General features: G+C 42.2%; 1 protein-coding gene across 1 annotated transcript in view; it reads right to left on the bottom strand.

The window, feature by feature from the left end:
* The window catches only part of APLF (aprataxin and PNKP like factor), a 137,128-nt gene that overhangs the window by 46,077 nt on the left and 68,016 nt on the right, over window positions 1-23,035 (bottom strand). The window contains exons 6-7 of the mRNA XM_072140424.1: window positions 9,688-9,779; window positions 2,424-2,710 (exon numbers count right to left, since the gene is read on the bottom strand). Of these exons, the coding sequence (XP_071996525.1) occupies window positions 2,424-2,710; window positions 9,688-9,779 (379 nt within the window). The remainder of the gene's footprint in view (window positions 1-2,423; window positions 2,711-9,687; window positions 9,780-23,035) is intronic.

The following is a 23,035-nucleotide window of genomic DNA, read 5'->3' as shown; positions in this document are numbered from 1 at the left end:
TTTGGACTTTGTAGTTCTGAGAGGTGACTCTTAGATAAGCAGGCACAGTCTCCTACATTTATTCCCTGGGTACTATATCTTAGTTGTCTTCTAAAGTTACAACAATACAGCTAAATACAGCTGAGCGGACTGTGAGATGCAAATCCAAAGATCTTTAGGCAATGCATTATTACCCATACCACTGGTCTACTAAAATATATCAAAGTGAGAAACATCTGCCCCCTACAGGACAAACATCTGAACGCTACGTCTTTGTCCTGTTGGAGCCCGCGCTTTTTCAAATCTAGTCTTGACTGGATATATTCCAGTGTGGGGGTTGGGTCTAGGTGCCACATTGCATGCACATGTCTCCGCCAGTCTGTTTCTTTGTTTCCATACATCAATTCATCCACCATTTTAGGGTGGAGGCCGAAATTTTTTCTACTAAATGTTGTCTTTTGTCTGTCCAACGTTTCTGTCCGTCATCGTCATAACACTCATACAACACACAATTTCTTATGGCTGTTTCTTTATAACCTCCTCTGGTCACTTCCTCTGTAACTTTCTTCTATCCACTTGCAATTTCCATCATATCATTATCATTATCATTATGCAACCAGCCTTTGTTCTTTTAAGAACCTTTCCAATTACCAACATACAAACAACCATCTTTTTGATATACTTGTCCTTTTTCCAATATTCTCTGACATCCATTTTACAGCTTCTTTTTTTTTTATCATTCAAGATCCGTACGTCTGGTTTTCCCTCTGAATTGCCTCTCATCCTACCTAGCAATTTTTCCCATAATTTCCTATATTATATCTCTAGTGCCGGCACACACTCGCAGTCCCCCACTCTTCCTTAGGGCAGTTTTAACCACTTCTAATTCTAAAATTTTTTTTTTTTTTTTTTTTTTAAACCGTTTGCCCGTCAAGAGATGACTGCAGTCTCCTTCCATGAAGCAGCTCTGGAACCTACCACACAAAATAAATTTATAAAGTCCGACTGTCCAAACTCAGTCTACTTTGTCTCAAGCGAATTACGTTCCAAAAAGCAGCTAGCCTTGGAGACTCTTTAGGTAGGGGCAATCCCTAGAATTTTCCGTTCTTAAAACCAGTACAATACAGTATCACAATAGCGCTATCAAACACACATGTTCAAACTCACACAATAGCCATATACACTACCACACATCACATGGAGTTTTCAAATAAACTAACAAGATTCTTTGGACTGGGCAATATAGGCATGCAACTCACCGGATGTGGGAAAATCTAATCAAGGAGCGACAGAGCAATTTTGTAAGAAAAAAAGCTTCTTACCTTTTTGTGCAGCTGCATGGTCTGTCTGTCCTGAAAGGATGATCCCTAAATTCTCCGGTAGGCGTCACGCAAACCCAGGTCACTGTTCGAGCGCCATGTTTTGTCAGGGAAATATCCCTTTATCTCGATGTGATGGTGGTCCAAATCATTGTATAGTACGAGCTGCTTGGTGAATCACTCAGACCTTCACATGTTTGAGAGGATTCCAATTTATTTAGGTTGCAGACAGTTTTTATAGGTTCTTGAGACAAAGGAGCCTATTGACCATACCCACATTCCATTAGCCTTCAAGGGGATGTAACTGAAAGATGATCTGTGTACGCGGGGGAAGGTGGGAAATGGTACATAGGAGTCTTTTCTATCAATAGAGCCAAAAATCTTTGTATAGATACATGATAGAAGAACAGATTCAAAAATGGATTAGATTCCCTCACACTGCTCACAAACGCTTCATCCAACCTCACTGAGCTCCAGCTGTTCTCCGAGGAGGAATGGGCAAGAATTTCAGTCTCTCCATGTGCAAAACTGATAGAGACCCGATACCCCAAGCAACTTGCAGCTGTAATCGCAGCAAAAGGTGGCGCTACAAAGTATTAACCCCCACCCCCACTTTTCAGTTTATTATTATTTGCATAAGTTTGTGTCCCACTTGTTGTCAATTCTTCACCAAAAAATATCCATTTTATATCTTTATGTTTGAAGCCTGAAATGTGGCAAAGGGTAGAAAAGTTCAAGGGGGCTGAATACTTTCGCAAGGCACCGCATATTAAAGAGAGATGATGGGTTGGGTTGTTCTCACCAGCACTTCTAACTCGTTCCTGCAAACAGGGTGAAAACGCTAGTGGTAGATGATATTCGCTTCCTCTGACGTCTGTTCGGACACCTTATTGTCATTGGTGACATCAGTCAGAGACGGGTGCCCGCTACAGCCTCTGTATGCAGCCCGTAGGGTATATCGGGCGCACACTGTCAAAGCGCTGCAGCGGAGCGAGGAGAGTATAACCGTTTGTTATTTACATATCCCATAGAGATATTCCCATATATGACATGAAAGCTAAAAGACATGCAAGAAATAGGTGATTACACAAAAGGCTTGTGCTTACCATGTGTTCTCGACATTACCTGTAGCACTGCTCTCCATACATGCAGGGGGTTCTCTTTTTTTGGCTTTGTTGGGTATTCTGGGATGACGCTGGACTAAGGCTCATGCTGTCTGTCTTTACGGTTTTAGTAGTTGTCGGTTTGTTGTCTGAAGTAGAAGGACTTCCCGGTAAACTACTATTGCTAGATGGTAGGTATGGGACTTTGGGAGTGTCGTCAGATTTCTCCTCTTCCATATCTTCCTCTATGATGTCCACCATGGCTGTGGCCATTTTTGGAGAACTACTGGAGGTTGATGGCAGTGAGGCCTTTTACAAGAAAGAAAAGTGAAACATTTTAATTGAATACTGTAAATCAAAAAATAAAGATGTGGTCACGCTGAAAGGGCTTGTCCACTTTCAGCAAATAATTGATATGGTTTGCGTAAGGAAAAGTTATACAATTTTCCAATACACTTTCTGTATCAATTCCTCAAAGTTTATAGATCTCTGCTTGCTGTCCTTCTATAGTGGATAGAAATCTGACCATGGTCGCACAGGTGCACGGCTCGTTATACCACACGGCTCTGATTACTCTCTATGATACTAACGAGCCGCGCACCTGTGTGACCATGGACAGGTGATACCTTATTGAACCAGTCTTTTCAATTCGCTTTTTCACACTTCAAATAAATATTTCGAGCCCAGTCCTTTTTTTGTTCCCCAATAACATTGGATCGGTGGAAAACAACTAAAGTGTGAAAAAGCACATTGAAAAGAGTGGATCCGTGAAAAATCACAAATCTGTATCTGTCAATAAGACCAAATGGCTTGAGTGAAAAAAATAAATAAAATTGCCAAAGTGAGTCCGCCCCAACTCTGCTTAATTTGATCCAATTACCGTATATACTCGAGTATAAGCCGACCCGAGTATAAGCCGAGGCCCCTAATTTTACCACAAAAAACTGGGAAAACCTATTGAATCGAGTATAAGCCGAGGGTGGGAAATGCATTGGTCACAGCCCCCCCCCCCCAGTATATAGCCACCAAGCCCCCAGTAGTATATAAACAGCAGCCCCCTGTAGTATATAGCTGCCAACCAGCCCCCAGTAGTACATAGCCTGCCAGCCGCTGCCCCAGTATAGTCTGCCAGCCGCTGCCCCAGTATAGTCTGCCAGCCGCTGCCCCCAATATGTAGCCTGTCAGCCCCTGCCCCCAATATGTAGCCTGTCAGCCCCTGCCCCCAATATGTAGCCTGTCAGCCCCTGCCCCAATATGTAGCCTGTCAGCCCCTGCCCCAATATGTAGCCTGTCAGCCCCTGCCCCAATATGTAGCCTGTCAGCCCCTGCCCCAATTTGTAGCCTGTCAGCCCCTGCCCCAATTTGTAGCCTTTAACCCCCTGCCCCAATTTGTAGCCTGTCAGCCCCTGCCCAAGTATTTAGCCACCAGCCTCTGTGCCCTCTTAAAGAGCCGGGTCCCCGGCCCGTTATGGAGCCGGGTCCCCGGCTTTTTGACTCGAGTATAAGCCGAGTTAGTGGTTTTCAGCACATTTTTTGTGCTGAAAAACTCGGCTTATACTCGAGTATATACGGTACTCATTAACCGCTTCAAAGTCAAGGGTCTCCCAGGCTTAAAAGGAACCTGTCACCAGGTACCTCATTTTTTACTAAAGACAGGTTACAGAAGCCCATTACAGCTGCATTGTACATATGCCTTTCTCCTATATCTAAGCATTTGCATCACAATATAATTGTGTGTTATAACTTACCTTGCACCCTGATAGAGGAGGAGCTGTACAGGAGCACAAAGGTGGGGGCTGAGAACTGAGGAGTCTGCAGCACAGACAAGTCACATGTTTTTTGAAATGCATCCAAACCAAAACCAAACCCCTGGGACTAAACAGAGGATTCTGACAGGGTGCAAGGAAAGTTAGGGCACACAATTATATTGTAATGCCTCTCCTTAGTGAAATCAGAAAGGCTTATCTGCAATGCAGCTGTAATGGGCTTCTGCTACCTGTCTTTAGTGAAAATGAGGTCCCTGGTGACAGGTTCCCTTTACTGGGGTTGTCCACTTTCAGCAAATAATTGATATTATTTGTGTAATAAAAAGTTTTACAATTTTGAAATTCTGTATCAATTTCTCACTCTTCAACAGGATGCTTCATTGTTACTTCCTGTGGATAAACACCGGCCCCTGGTCATGTGATGTCACACAGGCGCTCGGCTCATTATATCCCTGGTTATATGATGTCAAACAGCTGCACAACCCGTTATAACAAAGAAAGAAATTAGAGCTGTTTAATATAACAAGTTGTGCACCCGTGTGACATCACATGACCAGGGACCAGTGTTTATCTACAGGAAGTAAACAATGAAGCTTCCTATAGAATGACAGCAAGCAGAGATCTAGAAAACTGGGAGGAATTGATGCAGAAAGTCTATTGGAAAATTGTATAACTTTTCATTACTCAAACAATATCAATTATTTGCGGAATGTGGACAATCCCCTTAAGAACACCAATCCTGCAGACAACTCAATATATCTCTACCCATAACTTAAACTCTGGTGAAGCTCGGGTAATTTACCAATCTTCACCTCGAGGTTGCAAGGTTATCTAAGGTTATCTCAATGAAGCTTTATTAATCCTTGTTCCCATGACAATTGACTTTAATTATCTGGAAAAACTTTATGTGAAAAAAAAAAAGTTGGTCAAAAAATAAGACAACAAAAATATTCTGAATTTCTGAAGATGCTACATCGACGGGAAATGGTAAAACCCATGACATGAAGTGATGATATTAGTTGTAAGCACAGATCTACCTCCACCAATCCTTTTTTCATTATAAGGATATCACTAGAAATATTCCAATCACTGGGTGTTTGCTGCTCAAGTCCCCAGAGATCTGAAAGTATAATATTACATTTCAGAAATAATATTGAAGAGCTATGTACTACCGCTCAGAAAGGGTCAGAAAGGAATTACACTTCCCGGCCCTGTGCAGGTCTGGGATCTGATCCAGGTGAGCACAGAGCCGTCTGTAAGAGCCCTAATGGAAATCTACTATCAAAATCATGCCTGATAAAGCAGGGAAACTAAGGGCTCATTCACATGAACGTGATGGGAACCATTTGTGACGGCATATCGGTCCCCATTGACGTCTATGGTGTCAGGTCATTGTGGAGAGCACACGTTGCCACACCGCACCGTGACCGGGCATGGCAAAATATAGGACATGTCCTATATTTTGCTGTGTTACGGCACCAGCCTTGCACTGCTCTATGGAGAGGGAAGAGGGGGTTTAGGTGAGCAGCGCTCATCCCTCCTCCTCTCTAGCGTGCTGACAGCACAGTGAGTGTGGTAATCATCTGTTATCCACGTCCTCCTTTTAAACCTTTATGCTAATTAGGCATGTGCTGCAGCTTCACAGGTTGTTACACTGTCTCCCCTCCTCCCTGCTCCCTCAGCGCTTCCCCCTCCCTCTGTCTGATGTAATCTCCCTACAGGATGTTTCAGCACACAATGAGAGGGGTGAAGCTGCAGTATAGTAGGGCTCTGGTAATACCCCCGGCAGCCCTTGGGGCTCATTAGCATAATTCTATAAGTTGATTTTAGTTGGAAGGAGGTAAGTACACATTTATTGTTTTGTGCATCCCCCTTGCTCCGGTTAGGTTTCAGTGGGAAGATTTCTACTATTCTCATTAGCAGTTTTTATATGTGGCCTGGTGTAACAATATCTTCTGAGCGCGTAGTTAACATTCGCAGAATGAATTGTAGTTGTAAAGAACGTGAAATGCCACAGGGGGAATTGGCAAACAAGAAGAAATCCAACCGGCGGGCGCTGCCACCGAGTAGGGGAGAAGGGGGCCGGAGAAAATGAGACAATCATCAATACAAATGGAAATGAATAGAAAATCTATTTTCTCACAAAGCTCGAGGTCGATATCAACTGCAGAAAGTGCGGACGGTGCCCGATAATGCACACGTCCGCAGAGATGCGCTATGTGCTCTAGATTACCTTAATAAACCCAATAGACTCATGTTCTGCAGGGAAACCTCCATTAACCCCAATGTTTTTTCTAAATAGATAATAATCCTGCCGGCTACGGACAGTGTCGGGTCCTACAAGTTCCAAGTGATCTCATTTACAATATTATCCCGAGCAGTAACGGCGTTCCATCCCGCCGCACAGAATGCGGAGCACAGACACAACGTTCTCATTTCCTTCTATTGATTTCTTTGCTGCTGAACGGGACAGACGTAGGGACCTGCAAAGAATATCCGCTACGAGGATCGGATTAGATTGGATAATAAATAATATTACCGAAGTTCTCAGACGTTCACATCATACAAAAGGTTAATAATGACCCCAAGGCAATGAGCATGTAGGAGGCCGAGTCATGGACAATGGAGAAGGCATGTACATCAGGTCCGGCAGGAGGACTACCACCCCTCTGCCCCTCACAGAGAAAGTCTTCAGCGTAAAATAGTGTGAAATACCGAATTAACAAAAAGAAGATATTAATATAATTAGCAATTTATTACTGTATATTGTAAGAGTGTGTCCACTCTTAAGCTAAGGTCTGTTATCTGTACTTCATTTCAGAAAGGAGGGGAAAGCCCTAAACTCATGAATATAAACGGCCTCATAACACAATGGGGAGATTTTCCAATCTACTTTTTTTTTTTTAATTTATTATTTTAACTTTTTTTCTGACTATTATGACAGGAAGGCGTGGCCACTGAAAAGGGGGCGTGCCTTTGTGGTAAAAAGTATCTAAAGTATACTAATAGTGAGAATTACAACTTGATGCCAGATTCATCATCAGGCATCAAACACTGATCTGGCGCAGACGAACGTACTCTGCACTGGTCTAATGTGCGACACTATGATAAATCTCTCCCTGTGTCCACTGAATTTTTTCATTGCCTCTACTAGCCAAAGGGCACAATAGGTTTTTTTGTGCTGCACTGGCCAATAAGAGGAGCCACTTACTAGATGTAGGAAGCCGGGGGAGGCGAGGCCCTTTTTCGTTTTTGTGTTTTCATTTTTCACTCCCCAACTTCAAAATCTATAACTTTTTTAATTTTCCATGTAATGAGCTCTGTGATGGCTTGTTTTCTGCGTAACAAATTGCACTTCGTAGTGACGGTATTTATTATTCCATTCCATTTATTGGGGAGCGGGAAAAATTCCAAATGCAAGGAAGTTGGTGAAAAAAACGCATTTGCGCCGTTCTTTTGTGGGCTTGGATTTTACGGCTTTCACCATGTGCCCCAAATGACAGGTCTACTTTATTATTTGGCCCAGTATGATCATGGGGATAACACATTTGTATTGGTTTTATATTTTTCTTTTTTTTATACATTTACAAGAATTAAAATCTGTACAAAAATGTTTAAATTTTGCAATCTTCTGGCGCTAATAACTTTTGCATACTTTGGTGTACGGAGATGTGGGTGGTGTCATTTTTTTTGCGACTTTTGACGACATTTTCAATGCTTCTGTTTTTAGGAATGTAGGAGCTTTTGATCACTTTTGATTGAAGTTTTTATATTTTTCAAAAAGCGCTATTTTCCGTTATGGGGTTAAAGGCAATGAAAATTATTATATTTTGATACAGCAAGCATTTTCGGATACGGTGATACCTAACTTGTTTATGATTTTTACTTTTTATTTATATTTACCGTATATACTCGAGTATAAGCCGACCCAAGTATAAGCCGAGGCCCCTAATTTTACCACAAAAACCTGGTAAAACCTTTGGGTTTTCAGCAGCTATTTTTGTGCTGAAAAACTAGGCTTATACTCGAGTATATATGGTATATGACTTCTAGGGAAACGGGGGCGATTTGAATTTTTAGGGGTTTTTTTAAACTTTTTTTTTTTTACTATTATTTTTCAGACCCCCTAGGGTACTTTAACCCTAGGTTGTCTGATTGATCCTAAAATATGCTGCCACACTACAGTATGGCAGTATATGGGGATTTTCCTCCTCATTCATTACAATGTGCCCTCTCCATGCATCCGCAGCAGACATGTGACGTAGTACTGCCACGTGTCGGTAAGGGGTTAAGGATTGCAGCCATTCTATGTCTTGAGGTCCAATGTCCACATATGAAGAATGAAGTCCTGTACCTTACAGCTGTCTAAAGAACACAACACTTAAACCCCAGCACCACAAATCTTGTATTATCAGCATAATTTGTTCTGGGAACATACCGTATATACTCGAGTATAAGCCGACCCGAGTATAAGCCGAGATCCCTTATTTCAACACAAAAAACTGGGAAAACCTATTGACTCGAGTATAAGCCGAGGGTGGGAAATGCATTGGTTACAGCCTCCCAGTATATAGTCTGCAAGCCCCTGTAGCATACAGCCTGCCCAGCCCCTGTAGCATACAGCCTGCCCAGCCCCTGTAGCATACAGCCTGCCCAGCCCCTGTAGTATACAGCCTGCCCAGCCCCTGTAGTAGGAAAAAAAATAACACTGTACTCATCTTTCCAATGTCCCCTGTAGGTCCTCGACTGTCTCAGACAGAAGAAGACCTACGGGTGACGTCAGAAAGGTGAGTTTTGTCTTTATGTTTTAGTTGACTCGAGTATAAGCCGAGTTAGGGTTTTTGAGCACAAATTTTGTGCTGAAAAACTAGGCTTATACTCGAGTATATAAGGTACTTGTAATCCAAATCGCTTGTATATTAAAGCAAGTTTTCCCATTGGAAATCACTGAAACCCAGATGACTTGTTCCACACCCCACACATATATAAAGGACATAGACCACTAGGATGAAGGATTGTAAAGCAAGCACACTTACATGCTGGTGCGTGCCCCCCTGGCAGTATGTGCTTTTCTTTCAGTTTCTTATTCCATCATTTTTCCAAAAAAAAAAGGCTTTTTATATTATGCAAATAAGCCTGGGCTCTGGGCTCCATAAGTGTTAATAGAGCCCGGAGCCTCTCAGGTTCATTTGCATATTTTTTTTTTAAAAAGGTCAAATATAAAAAAAAACAGGGACTAAGAAGCTAAAAGAAGAACAGATCCTGCCAGAAGGGGCACACACCAGTATGTCAGTGTGTTTGGTTTACAATCCTTCATCCTGGTGATAGATGTCCTTTAATAGTACTACATCTAGCTCCGTTATTTCTTCTACTTCTTGAATATTGTGTTCTACAATTGTGTAGGAGAGAGGTACAGTACAGTAGAGGGTGGGGAGGACATAAAGCTTGTTTTATGAAATTTTGCTTGTCTGGCTAAACATTTGCAGACAAAGTTACTTGTAATCCAAGGGGCCACCGTACCTTTGGCTGCTGCTTCCCACAACTGTCTTCATCCTTTGCTTTATGAGAAAATGTTGCCCGAGTCCTCGATGTTGTTACCTTCCTCTTCTTTCCTAAAATTGAAACACATCAGTCGACATTAAGGGAAATACCGCAAAAAAAGGTTGTTTATATAGAAAATTGATGTAAGCCATTATGGATACATAATTGAGGAATTTTCAGAACAGTACTGTATAGTAAGGACAATAATTAATTAATTAATGAAGCCTGAAAAAGCTTTAAAGGGGTTCTCCAGTCATAGCAAGATAATCCTTATTGTGTGGCAAGGGGCTTACTTGCTGGATGGTGGGGGTCTCAGTGATGCGACCCCCACGGATCAGGAGAACGGGAGTCCGTTGCACCACCATCAAAGCCCAAGATGCAGAGAGCAGCGGGTCATGCCAGCGCCAGCTGCTCCATTCATCTGTATGGTGCTGATGAAACTTGCATGCAGAATACAACGCTCAGCCATATCCATCAGCACCATAGACATAAACGGAGCAGCAGGGTCTCGAGCATCTCGAGCTACGAATGGAGTTCTACGGACCCTGTTCTCTTAATCTGTGGGGGTCTCATCACCGAAAACCCCATCGATCAGCTAGGGTATAGGGAGAACCCCTTTAATGACCAGGCATTTTTGACGAAATTTGCATACATATAGGTTTTCAGGATCGATCACAACTTTTTGCATGCTACCTTAAAAATTTTGGTTGGATTTTCATCGTAACACATAGGGGAACATTTACTAAGGCTCTGCGCCAATTTGAGACACATTTTTTTGGACTGTGCCTTTTTTTTAATGGGAAAAAGGCTTGCACAGGTATTTAAGTAGTGATTGTGTCACACACAACCCTTTTTTGGCGCAACTGTGCTGGCTTTCATGCGGCAAAAATGGGGGGGGGGGGGCGATCCGACTGATTCGGACTGAGCGCGGGATTTAACTTTCAAATTGTGTCACAAGCCCATGCACTACATGCACCACTACAAAGATGGTGAACTCCGGTGGACCACCTGAGCGGGGAAGCGACACATGCAGGATATCAGGCGCACAATCTTAGCGGCACAGTGCATTATAGACGGACAATGCACTTTCTGTGAACTCTGGGGACTGGGTAAGTAAATGTGCCCCATAATTTTTGTGAGGGTTAAAGAGTAACTAAACTTTCAAACAAAGTTTCATTTTTTTTTTTAAGTTATGAGTCCTAATAATAAAAAATGCAATACTTTATTTTGTAGCATTTCTGTTGTATGTTTTATTAAACTGCACTTTTTGTAAATGTCTTACTTGGATAGAGAGCGTGGGCTAAGGACTGTATTAAAAGGAACTTTTTCCTTCCCGGCAGTGTGGGCAGAGGCATGTCGCACACGCGAACAAACTATGGCGTTAGCAGGCGGCATAGTGACCAGTCCTTTGCACGGCACTCATCACTGATCAATGAATAAGGCGAATTGGGCCTAAGTTGGTAACAGCAGAAACCAGTAAGGAAAAAAAAACAAACAGAAAGTGCACATAAAACATAAACATTAATAAATAAAGTTTATTATATTTTTTATTATTAAAAAAAGGTTATAGGCCTTCCCCTACTTAAGGACACCCAACCTGCAGATAGACCCCTCTGCCCGCTCTGACCTCTGGTGACCTCTCCGGATCTTTTACTATAGTCCCAGGCTGTAATGATCAGCTGTAAGGTGACTGTAATGAAGCTTTATTGATAATCCTTGGTCCCATTACAGCAAAAATTTTAAAACTCCAATTGTCACTGGGGCAAAAAAAATTTTTTGTCTGAAACTACAAGGATAAAATATACAGTTTCGAATTACATACAAATTCAACTTAAAGGGGTTATCCGGGTTTTAAAAACTAGTGAGGGCCGGGCTGGGGTAGGCTATTTAAAAATAATAAACATCCACTTACCTCCTCCGGCGCCGCTGATGTCCCGCGCCGCGGTCCCTTCGATCCGTGCCCCTGTTTGTTTACAGGGGCACGGAAGCCGAGCACAGGGAGCTTCCGGTCCGCGATGTGGCCGGGTCCTCCCATCCGTCCCTATCTCCCAGCGTTGTAAGCACTGGGAGATGGTGTCAGATGGGAGCTTCCGGCCGTCCGAAAGCTCCGTGTGCACCCTTGTAATGAAACGAGGTGAGTACATGTTTATGTCTAAATTGCCCGCCCCAGCACTGCCCTGGATAACCCCTTTAAGAACAAGCCTATGGAACCTGTCTTGTATGTAACCCGTGGACTGACGAGTCCTTTAACTCTTATTTGGTTAAAGAGAACCCGTCATGCAAAATAACCCCCCTAAACTAAATATATTTTCATAAACTGCCATTAGAGAGCATTACCTCTATCCCTTCATTGTCCCTCTACATGCCTGTAAACCTAAGCAATGAGGTCCTAAAGCTGTATGCAAATGACCTGTGAAATGTCCAATGAAGCATTAGCATATTCAAGCTGTCCACTCTATTCATGAGTGGGAGGCACAGCCACACCCCCAGTGCATGACTGACAGCCTGTATAATGATGTAAGGCAGTATAATGATGTGCTTGCTGGTGGCCACGCCCCCTGCAGCCTGTGTGTGCATGTGTGTGTGTGTTTAGGAGAGATACAGCAGCTCCAGGCAGCCATGTTATAGCAGAACATGTCAGATTCATGTGTAGCTGATGTCTGTGTCTCTCACCTGTATATTAGGAGGATGCAGCATGTCAGCAGATGCAGCACACACACTAGCAATGCTCTACTATACATTACACACAGACATGAGCAGGGAGAGGGGAGGGGTAACAGGGGTGACATCACTGCCTCTGACCATGTGACCAGCCTCATTTACATAATAAAGAATAGATGATTTTACAATGAATAATGTATGAAATAACTAGATAAAGGCTGGGATGGGATCCTTGTGAGCTGCTCCAACAGGTAGTAGTGACAGGACTAGTGACACAGACCTGATGACAGGTGTCCTTTAAGGACTTCAGAAATCGATACAATATTGTAATATGATAAAAAATAACTTTTCATTCTGTTGTTGCTTTTAGAGCTGTGTTTAAGGATTTCCTAACTTCTAACTCTGTTCCCAGGGAAAAGTAAAAATCAGTACAAGAGAATATTTCTATAGTTATAGAATTTGGTTGATGATTGATCATACAAGTTGAGACTTTTTTTTTCTGTTTTGTTAACAAATACACATTTATAGAAAGATTTCCTGGATTTCCAATGTATTTCTCCAAGAAGAAAATATCTTGTTTCGTTCCTGAATATTTGAATAAGAACAACTAACGTTTTAACGATTTTCGTCTTTTTGTTTACGATGTGCCTGGGAAGTGATGAGAGTTCAAAAGAAAAGATGATAATAAACTGAATTTTTGGCATGTACTACAAAGAAGTGTATGCTGGAGTCATGTATATGGTCTCGATAATTGTACTTTTATCTCAAGATTTGAGTAGCTGCCTGAAAAGTTGAGCAAGGCAGCAGAGTGGAGGGGGAAGGTAACGCACATTTTTTCAATACAACACAATGGAGAACACCTCGTTAATTTCACATATTTTACTCAATTACTAAATTAGAATTGTATTGTAACAGCCTCTATAAACAGGCGGACAACGGACCTCTGGATATTGGTAATTTATTGTGCTTTAGTCCTAGGCTACAATAAACAGCTGTAACAGTTATCACAGGTGTCTGTAATGAAGATTTAGTGTTAATCCTGGCTCTTATGACAACCCGACATTTTTAAAATCCAATTGTCACAGAGACCAAAAAAGTTCTGGCTGGGATTACAATGATAAAATATACAGTTCCAACTTACATACAAATTCAACTTAAGAACAAACCTACAGACCCTATCTTGTATGTAACCCGGGGAATGCCTGTACCTAGAAGCCAGAACAATAAAAGATGTCTAATATTATATCGGTCTCTCCTCATACTACCAAGACAGCTTTGACACATTAATGTATGGACTACAAGACCATTGGGTTTATAGCATGAAAACTTTGGCAGCAGATCCTTTAACCCCTTTGTGACCGATAGTCATTGGTGCCTGAATGTCCGGGTCAATTTCTAATATGATATATGTATTGTGCATGGGTGCTTAACACTACCATAAATATCTATTCTTCAAGGGCTATTCCCACAAAGACAAGTTTCTTAGGAAAACAAAATAACACATTCTCTAATTCACTGTTATTAACAAAAATGCAGCATTTAACAGATATAATTCCAACCCGTCTCTATCAGTACTGGTGTACACAATACAAAGCTGTATGCTTCTCACTGCAGCTGCGCGATAGCTGGTCTCTGCGTATGCGCGGTAAGTGCCGAGAGCGATATGACGTCACGGCTCTCTGCACCAGAAGGAGGGCCCATAAGAAGATGGAGGCGTGCATGATTAATGTTCGAGGACAGGAGGCTCATTTACATATGTGAGTAAATCGATTTTTTTTTTTAGGTAAACTAAAGATTGAAGTCCCTAAGCAAAGTATGTGCCGTAATCAGTATTAAATAGCTTACAGGTGGTGTGGTGCTGGATTTCCTTTAAGCCTGTGCCACAGTCCAACAGTGAAGCGCTAAGTTACATAAAATCCTCCCAAATACAGCCAGTGAGCCCATAGCCTAGTAGATAGAGGCTCTGTCCTGTATCTCTGTAGCATGTGGAGTTTGGAAATTGTGGGTTCAAATTCTGGGCTGGGAAAACAATTATTTAATTGCATAATTTAGAGCCTTGTGTGTGGGGAAGCCCTGGGAGATGTAGAGACTCCATATATGGACAGATGGCGATATCTCCCTGATGACATGGTCCCTGCTCTGCAGATCCTCTGCCCGATGTCTTCTCTATGGGAATCCTCTGCAGACAGATACAGCCTGTACAACAGTAGAAGTCAGTACCGCAAGCTACAGAAACTTGGTATTAAACCGTTCTCACTATGAAAGTATAGTACACGTATCAAGATTTCAATGCATCGTGTAACCCTAGAACAGTGCAGAGAACAACTAGACAAATCTCTGCTGCACCAGATTAGACAACAAACTGGGGGGTGTAGCACAGCCCAAGTTGATGCGAGCCCAATGCATAAAAAACGATATCAAGCCAAACCAAGAAATAGAATGCATCAAAAAGGCTCAAAGGGTAATGCAAAAACATATAACAAATTTTATTAGTACATGACAGACAATTCACAACACTGGTTAAAAGCATTTAAAACACATAATATACAGACCAAAACATTGTACAGTGACCTGGTATTGGTACACCGTAACTGCCCACTGTCAATCACTAAGTAGTGATATTAAACCTCACGGATGGTTCTCAGCCCGGTCATAACAATAAATGTAAAAGGTGCCAGGAGTGCTAGGTGCATAAGAGAAGATCAACAGATCTATGTATACACAAGGCTGAAGGTTACCCACTGCTGTAGTAATACCGGGTTTGAAAGGTGCTTATCAAATGGTAAACGTGACAAGTGTCAAGGAAAACGAATAAGAAGGGAATGACCAATTACCACAGAAGAGCCAGCATACAGTGGGAGGAGGTTGATCAAGACAGAGGCAACGGGCTCCCAATCTGCTGCACCAGATTAATCACCGATGTAGGATGGCGCATGGGTTATCTTCTGTTTTCTATTTTTTCTGGAGTCAGAAAATTGCTAAAAGATGTCCTAAAACCTTTGGAAATGTGGCGCACTGCATTTCAGGTACAAATTACTCCAGTTTTCTGGTGTAGACAGATTGAAACATTTCCCCCAATGAGTGTTGGGCCCTCATGGCCATATTGGTAGCGTTTTTTCCTGCATTTATGTTGAAACGTCAACCCCCCCAAAAAAAAAGGCAGTCCTTGCCTTAAAGGGAACCTGACACCAGGAGACCCATTTTTAGCACTCCCCCAGTCCCCACAGAGCATAATACATACACTGCCAAAGTGTTTTTGCATTAAAAAAATAGGTTTTACAGAAAAAAGATATGTTATATTGTACCTTGCTGTGTGACTAGGCAGTCGTCCACTGGGAGTGGCTGGAAAGGAGCAGTTCCCCCCCACCCTTGGTAAAGCACTCCTCCATGTGTCCTTTTCAAATATATGAAAACACCCATCACTTTCTTAGCAACGCCCCCTGCTCCTCTACAGCCAATCCCGAGTGACGGGAGTTATTCATTTATTTGAAAAGGTCTACTCCCAGTGGACGAGTGCCTAGTCACACAGCAGATGCTAATGCAAGGTATAATATAACATATATTTTTTTCTGTAAAACCTATTTTTTATACAAAAACACTTTGGCAGTGTATGTACTATGCTCTGTGAGGACTGGGGGAGTGCTAAAAATGGCTCTCCTGGTGACAGGTTCCCTTTAAGGATAACTGACTTACAGACGACCGCTAGCTACAAAAAGACCTCTTTGCCCACTGTGACCTCTGGTGAAGCTTCATTGCAGCCTTAGACTGAAGTTATCAACTATAAGGTGTCTGCATAAAGCTTTATTGTTCATCCTTGTTCTCTTGACAACCAAATATTTTTAGAATCTGATGGTCAGAGAGACTAATAAATAATTTGACTGGAGTTAGAATTATTTCACTTGTTCCCACTTACATACAAATTAAACTCAAGAACATACCTTAAGAACCTACCCTGTACATAACCAGGGGGCTGTCTGTACTCCGAAGCAGAGTGGTGACATAACCAAGGGGGGGGGGGGGGGGGGCAATCGAAGCCTAAATGTTATGGTTAATCAGCGGGTACTCCAATTCCTAGAGGAGCTCAATAAATAACATAACAGAAGTAGAAGGATAGCAGATATAGGACTTGCATAGTGAATAGCTCCATGTTAGACTGAACTAATGGCTGCGGTGATGAATAGGATTTAATTTTGTGGAGAACTGCTGTACCGTGTTAAAACAAATTCTATCATTTATTACATTACAAGACAAAGGAGAGGGAAAAGACAACAGCATCAATATCCCTGGATATCACAACACGTTTATTTTATGCATGTTAAGTCTTTCAACCCTTAAACATGATCTGTCTGATAAAGGGGTAAAGCCAAGTTCACACCTCTGATATTTTTTCTACTATAAATAACAGAAGCTTCCCCTCAATACATTGAACTCTATGAGGAAGTGAAGGAGAACGGAAGAGAAGTCATAAGGTCAGAGGAGCCCAAGGGCCCCACACATTAACCTGTCAATATGTTTGTAGCCCCTAAACCCACAGAATGCCTACAGCCTGGTATGGGTCCACTTCGGAAGCCTAGCCCTTGGTCACATAATAAAGCTCTGTAGGTTTGTTCTTAAAGGGGTTGTCTGAGAGTAGTGAAAAAAAAACTAAAGATGACCGGAGGGGCTGCTTAAAAAAATAAAAGATCTACTTACCTTCCTGTGCCCTCCGGTGTCCCGTGCTGCTATCGCTCCAGTCCGGGCGCCATGTAAACAAACATGGCCTCCGGAGCAGCGCTGGATTCAGCTTCCGACCGGCCGTGGCCGGGCACGCCTATCCGTCCCAATTCACAGCGCTGTGTATGGGGGACGGAAGGTTGGCGGGTCCAGCCGGAAGCGGAATCCAGCACTGCTCCGGTAAGTAGATCTTTAGTTTTTTAAGCAGCCCCCTCCCGGCCACCCTTAGGTTTTTTCCGTTACTCTCGGACAACCCCTTTAAGTTGAATTTGTATGTAATTTGGAAGTGTATATTTTATAATTGTAACCCCAGCCAACGTTTTTTTGGTCTCTGTGACAATTGGATTTTAAAAATGTTGGGTTGTCATAAGAACCAGGATTAACAATAAAGCTTAAAATAACTATTGTAGCTGTTTATTGTAACAGAAGGCTAAAGTAAAATTACCAACATCCAGATGTCTGTTTGTAACTAGAGGTCTTCTGTAAGTCGGGTGTTCTTATGTAGGGGACCGCCTGTAATTGGATAATCATATCAAACAGGTAATTATAACATCCTAATTAATACCTATAAGATGCTAACACTGTTAAAGTTTGCCAGGAGCCACGGGTCATGTGACCCCATGATGGAAGAACTTACTGTGTGTCCTTCAAATGGAAAGGACCTTCCGGTCCACCTGTGCTTTCTGCATCGTCCCCTCCATCCAGTGGAAGACCTGTTACAGAAATTCCTACTGCCCAGGGATCATGTGATCTGTGGCTCCCGGCAAACTTTAACAGGGGTAACCCTATTGGGGTCTTACAGTTACCCTGTTAAAGATTGATATACTGTAAGTGGCCAACCTTTTACAGTATAGCATGATAAAAAAGGTTGGGACCCCAACTGCAAGACTAGTTTCCTTTACCTAAAAGTACTGAACCCAGCTTCTTCCAGGACATAGACTGACAGGACAGAGGCTATTGAGCATGCACTTACACAGGAGCCTGTCAAATACTGTGGGGTGAGGTCTCTACTCTTGAATACAACCTGGCTCAAACTATGAGACCATTGGGGCAGATTTATCAAGCTGTCTGAAAGTCAGAATATTTCCAGTTGCCCATGGCAACCAATCACAGCTCAGCTTTCATTTTACCAGTGCTCATGAATATTTTAAAGGGGAGCTGTGATTGGTTGCCAGGGGCAACTGGAAATATTCTGACTTTCAGACAGCTTGATAAATCTGCCCCATTGTGTTCTTTCAGTGAAGTAAAATTATGTCCAATGTAGGGTAGCAACAACATGGGGCTTATTTACTAAGGGTCCGCGGGACCGAGATTCCGCCGGGTTTCGCGAACATTTCCGATGTGCACGGATTGCCCTGGGTTTTTTGCACACACGATCGGATTGTGGCGCATCGGTGCCGGCATGCATGCGACGAAAACCGTGGGGCGTGGCCGTCAGACAAGCTGACGGATTCCGACAGACCACGGAATTTAAAAAAGAATTGTGTCACAAGATCAAGCACTCACATGCCCCAGGAAGAAGCAGGTGAACTCCGGCGGACCTCAACGCAGAAGCGACGGATGCAGGATATTGGGCGCACGGGCTTAGTGAATCGCGGCAGACCCCAATCCACGTCAAACAACGCACCGTGGGATCGCCATGAGACCGTGTAAGTAAATCTGCCCCTCTGTGCCTCAAGGTTCACTCTTCTTCATGGCATTAATGGGGCTAAGTTGTAATATGCTCATTAAAATCTGCCATTTCAATCTGTCCAATTCTCTTTACGTTTCTTGGGTGACCCTGTGTTTTTATGACTTGATCTTTTACATATACAATAATGTGTTTTGTTTGTTTTTTCTGTAATGCTTCAGTTCCCACTGATTACTCCAAATGTATTTTATGGTAAAATAAATTACCAATGAACAATTATAATACAGAATCTTAATAAAATCTGAGTAAGAAGTTTCCATCTGTGAGACAAGGCGGCGGTGCACCTGGAACAACGTGTTCCTCATAAACCTATAATATAATCACAAAACCATCTGAAGATCATGAAAAACACCGTCCGTCCAAGAATGTAAGGCAAAAAAAAAGCTGGGTGTATCCACGTGTGACCGGCGGGGGAGTCATGCGTGTGCCATGTGGATTAACAGATCATTAAGCACAAATCGCTTTATTTCCAGCGTAAACATTACCCTCGGTCGGCATCGAGACCCTGCTCAGCTGATCCCTACCACCCACTCCCTCCTCACTACAGTAATGTATGTAAAATGATCATAGTTAGCATGCTCCCTCATTAATAATAGCTAAACCATTCACTCACAACTAATACAAAAATACATAAAGTTTTTAAAAGTGAACTGTAGTTCAAGGGGCAAGTGGGAAAAGACAGGAGTCTATGGATATCTCCCCCCCCCCATGTAGTGTGTTCTATACAGCCCTCCCCGGTGTGGACAGAGTAAATGGGTAGTACAAGATTCACAAAAAAATTGTAATTTTATACATTCATAAGTGGTTCATTGCTTTGGTGAAATAAGTTAAGTAACCTCCTTCCTTTTCTCCTTTTTGTCCCACTCCCCTCTCTAACTGAAAAAGTACATTACTGTATTTTTCAGACTATAAGGCGCACAAAAAATCCTTCGATTTTCTCAGAAATCAAAGGTGCGCCTTATAGTCCAGTGCGCCTTATATATGAACCGTACTTACAGGCAACAGCTGCCTTGAACAGGTCTGCCACCTGCTGGTCATTCACCCTTATAATCATGTGCGCCTTATATATGAACCTAGACATTTTAGCAGGCATTTATTGATGATGCGCTTTATAATCCGATGCACCTTATATTGTGAAAAAATACAATAAAATCAATAATAATTGCATTAACACCTCAATCGATGTCCTCTAATCAATCAGTGCCATCTAAGGATGTAGAACAAGAGAACCAGAGAAACTGTCATCAGATTTTACCCCATTAAACTATCAAATGTCCTTTCTAGAATTTCCCTGAATCTTCAGGTAAATTTCAAATTCAGGTAAAAATTACTCATTTCATTTAAACAAGATGAGTCGTGTTTAGTGGTTGCAGGAATGTCACTTCAGAATTCCCTATATTTTGTTCTGTAGCACCTGAACATATGTTTTTGTGTCATATTAAAGATAAGGATCTCATCTTTAAGATCACATCAGGCTTATGGCTTAGTGATCTACAGAACCAGAGATACAGGCAGCTAAAGACAGTTGAAATTGCAAGCTGCAGATAAAGATTGTATAGGCAGATTTCCTCTTCAAACATAGTTCACTATTCACCCCTCTCCTTCTGACAGGCCACAAGGTGCAGGCTCTTCGTTGCAGCAGCTTGCGGGCTGATAGAAGGTCAGGTGACCGGAGCAGAGATCTCTGGTCACAGCAGTGGCTGGGCATGAGCTCTGCTCATCCGTATGGCAGTGTGCAGAGGGGGTTAATAGACATGAAGAGAAGATGCTATGTGCATCCTCTCTGTATGCTTGTATATACAGATTACTGATAGCAGTGATACTATGGACTGTTATCTGTGATACGTATATAACAGCATAAATAATATGTTCCCTGCTAAGTAGAGCCCCAGTTAGGTTAGCAAAAAACTTCAATAAAAAGAAAAGGGAAAAAAAATCCCCCCTCCAAATAAATTAAATAAAACATGTCAAATGGGTGGCTGGTAGAGACTTCCACATTTTGGGCCAGATGACCACTGGCCGATGATAGCCATGGCTAGTTGCAAGGGGTGTCAATTTGTCATATATATACTGTATAATGTACTTAATTTTTTTTTTTGCGCTGGTCCTTTTCAACCATCTCTTACTAGCCAAGGAAGGGTTAAAACATATAAACCTTTAAAGCTATTTTTGCTGCAGAAATGAATAAAATAGTAAATTTTGTAATATACTTCAGAAAATCAGCTTTTCTGTGTCTTTCTGCTCCTTTCTCCTGCAGTCAGCAGCCCTTGTAAGATTTGTCCAATTCAGAAGAATAAGGAGGCTAATCTTTGCAGAATATATCTCCCTTGATGACTGAGCTGTGTAGGGATATTAGACTATCCAGAGACTGTCAGTAAAGATTGAATTCATTGGAAACTTTATCAGGCTCCTTGATCTTTCAGCTATGAGTGAGAACAGGAGAGAAAGTCGATTTACATAAACTAAACTTAAAAAAGGAAGAAAGGCGGGGGAAAAAGAAGGACAGGAGGAACACATTTCCTTTATACTACAAAGTTTATCCTTATCATCTGCAATGTTCATTTAGCAATTTTGCATATTTGGTATGCAAGTATGGTTACAAAAAAAAAAAAAAAAAAGTTCAACTTTAACAAACACTAACAATATAAAATAAAATTTATATAAGCCCATCTTTTCTGTAGATGCTGCAAGGTTAACAAACTAGAGTCAATTCTGTGCTGAAAGCCGATGGAATAGGCAATGACAAAAGCTTGACAATGACATTATCCGGGGTCAGAAAACAATGTACATCCTAAAAATATCACCCAAAAGCGTGACATGTATCCCTTTGCACACAACCAGTCCAGAAAGTATGAGATTTATCTAATAACCACAGAAGACGAGACATCTCTAGGGGTCTAAAGTCGCAGCATATAGAACATGAAGAAACTTTCAAAGCATTCCCCAGGAGCCTAGCCTCGATCTGTCCGTGTACACTTCATTACACCTTGTGAGTGGCATAACGTCTCAAGTGGTTTCTTCCGCACATCCATGTTCGTGGAGCGCAGTCATGTCACAGAGGTCAGAGAGTCTATGAAGTAAAACGTACTATGACAGATTACAACTACAAGTCCAGACTTATTAAAGGGGCCCAAGTATCACAAAAGTTTCCAAACTTAAACTTATAATTTATTAATGCTGAAAATGTATAGAACACTCCTGGTAACTACGGTTTAACCTGCCAGCACGAAATCTATGAACATACCGTATATGCTCGAGTATAAGCCAATCCAAGTATAAGCCGAGGCCCCTAATTTTACCACAAAAACCTGGTAAAACTTATATTTTTTTTACTCGAGTATAAGCCGAATTTGGGGTTTCAGCACAATTTTTGTGCTGAAAAACTAGGCTTATACTCGAGTATATATGGTAACTATAAAGCTAAAGCTAGTCAGTGCTATGCTACATAAACCTGCAGTTACAGGTCACCGCTGAGACCAGTGATTAAAGGGAACCGGTCACCTCATTAACCCCCCCAATCCCACCAACATTACCTTGTCCTTTGCAATGCAAGTCCACCCGGGGCCTATTTAGAGCTTTTCTATGTTGCATCATGTTTAAAAATAAATCTACTTTTATTCCTTTCTAACTTGCACTCACAGAGGAAGGGGAACTCAACCAAGTACCTCATCTCCTGACCACAGTTTGCTCTACCCCCTTCACCTCCTGCCAGTATCTACCCAACTCAGCCTCCTCCTATGGCGTCATTCGCTGTCATTCTCCGGCTATCCAGAGATATTGCGCATGCGTAGGGCACCTGTATTGCGCTGCCCATACTGTGGCAGCTTCAGACTGCACATGCACCACTATAAATCTCACCTAGCCGACCGAGCTCCCTTGTGCATGTTGCGGCAGAGCTTCAGATTGGCTAGCATTACCTGCGCAACTCTTCTGCTATATCAGTGGTGCCATATTGTACCTGTGCAACGCTGCGCATGCGCAATATTTCTGGATAGTCTAGTGTGACATAAGTGGCAATAAGTCGCAATAAGTGGCAGGGGTTAGAAGTGCCAAATGACAGCAGTAGGTGGAGTGGTCAGAGCAAACACCAGTCAGGAAGGAAGGTTTCCTGACTTAGTCCAGTGACCCCACCTCCACGACTTCCTTGAATGTAACACAGGAAAAAAAAGTAATTTTTTTTTCAACATGCTGACACGTAGAAAAGCTATGAGAAAGGACCTCCGATGGACCTGCATATGGCAAGACAAGGTAGTGTTTGTGAGA

Source organism: Engystomops pustulosus, chromosome 3 (assembly GCF_040894005.1).
Source record: "Engystomops pustulosus chromosome 3, aEngPut4.maternal, whole genome shotgun sequence".
NCBI classification, from domain to species: Eukaryota; Metazoa; Chordata; class Amphibia; order Anura; family Leptodactylidae; genus Engystomops; species Engystomops pustulosus.
This window is presented reverse-complemented; position numbering and strand designations above follow the sequence as displayed.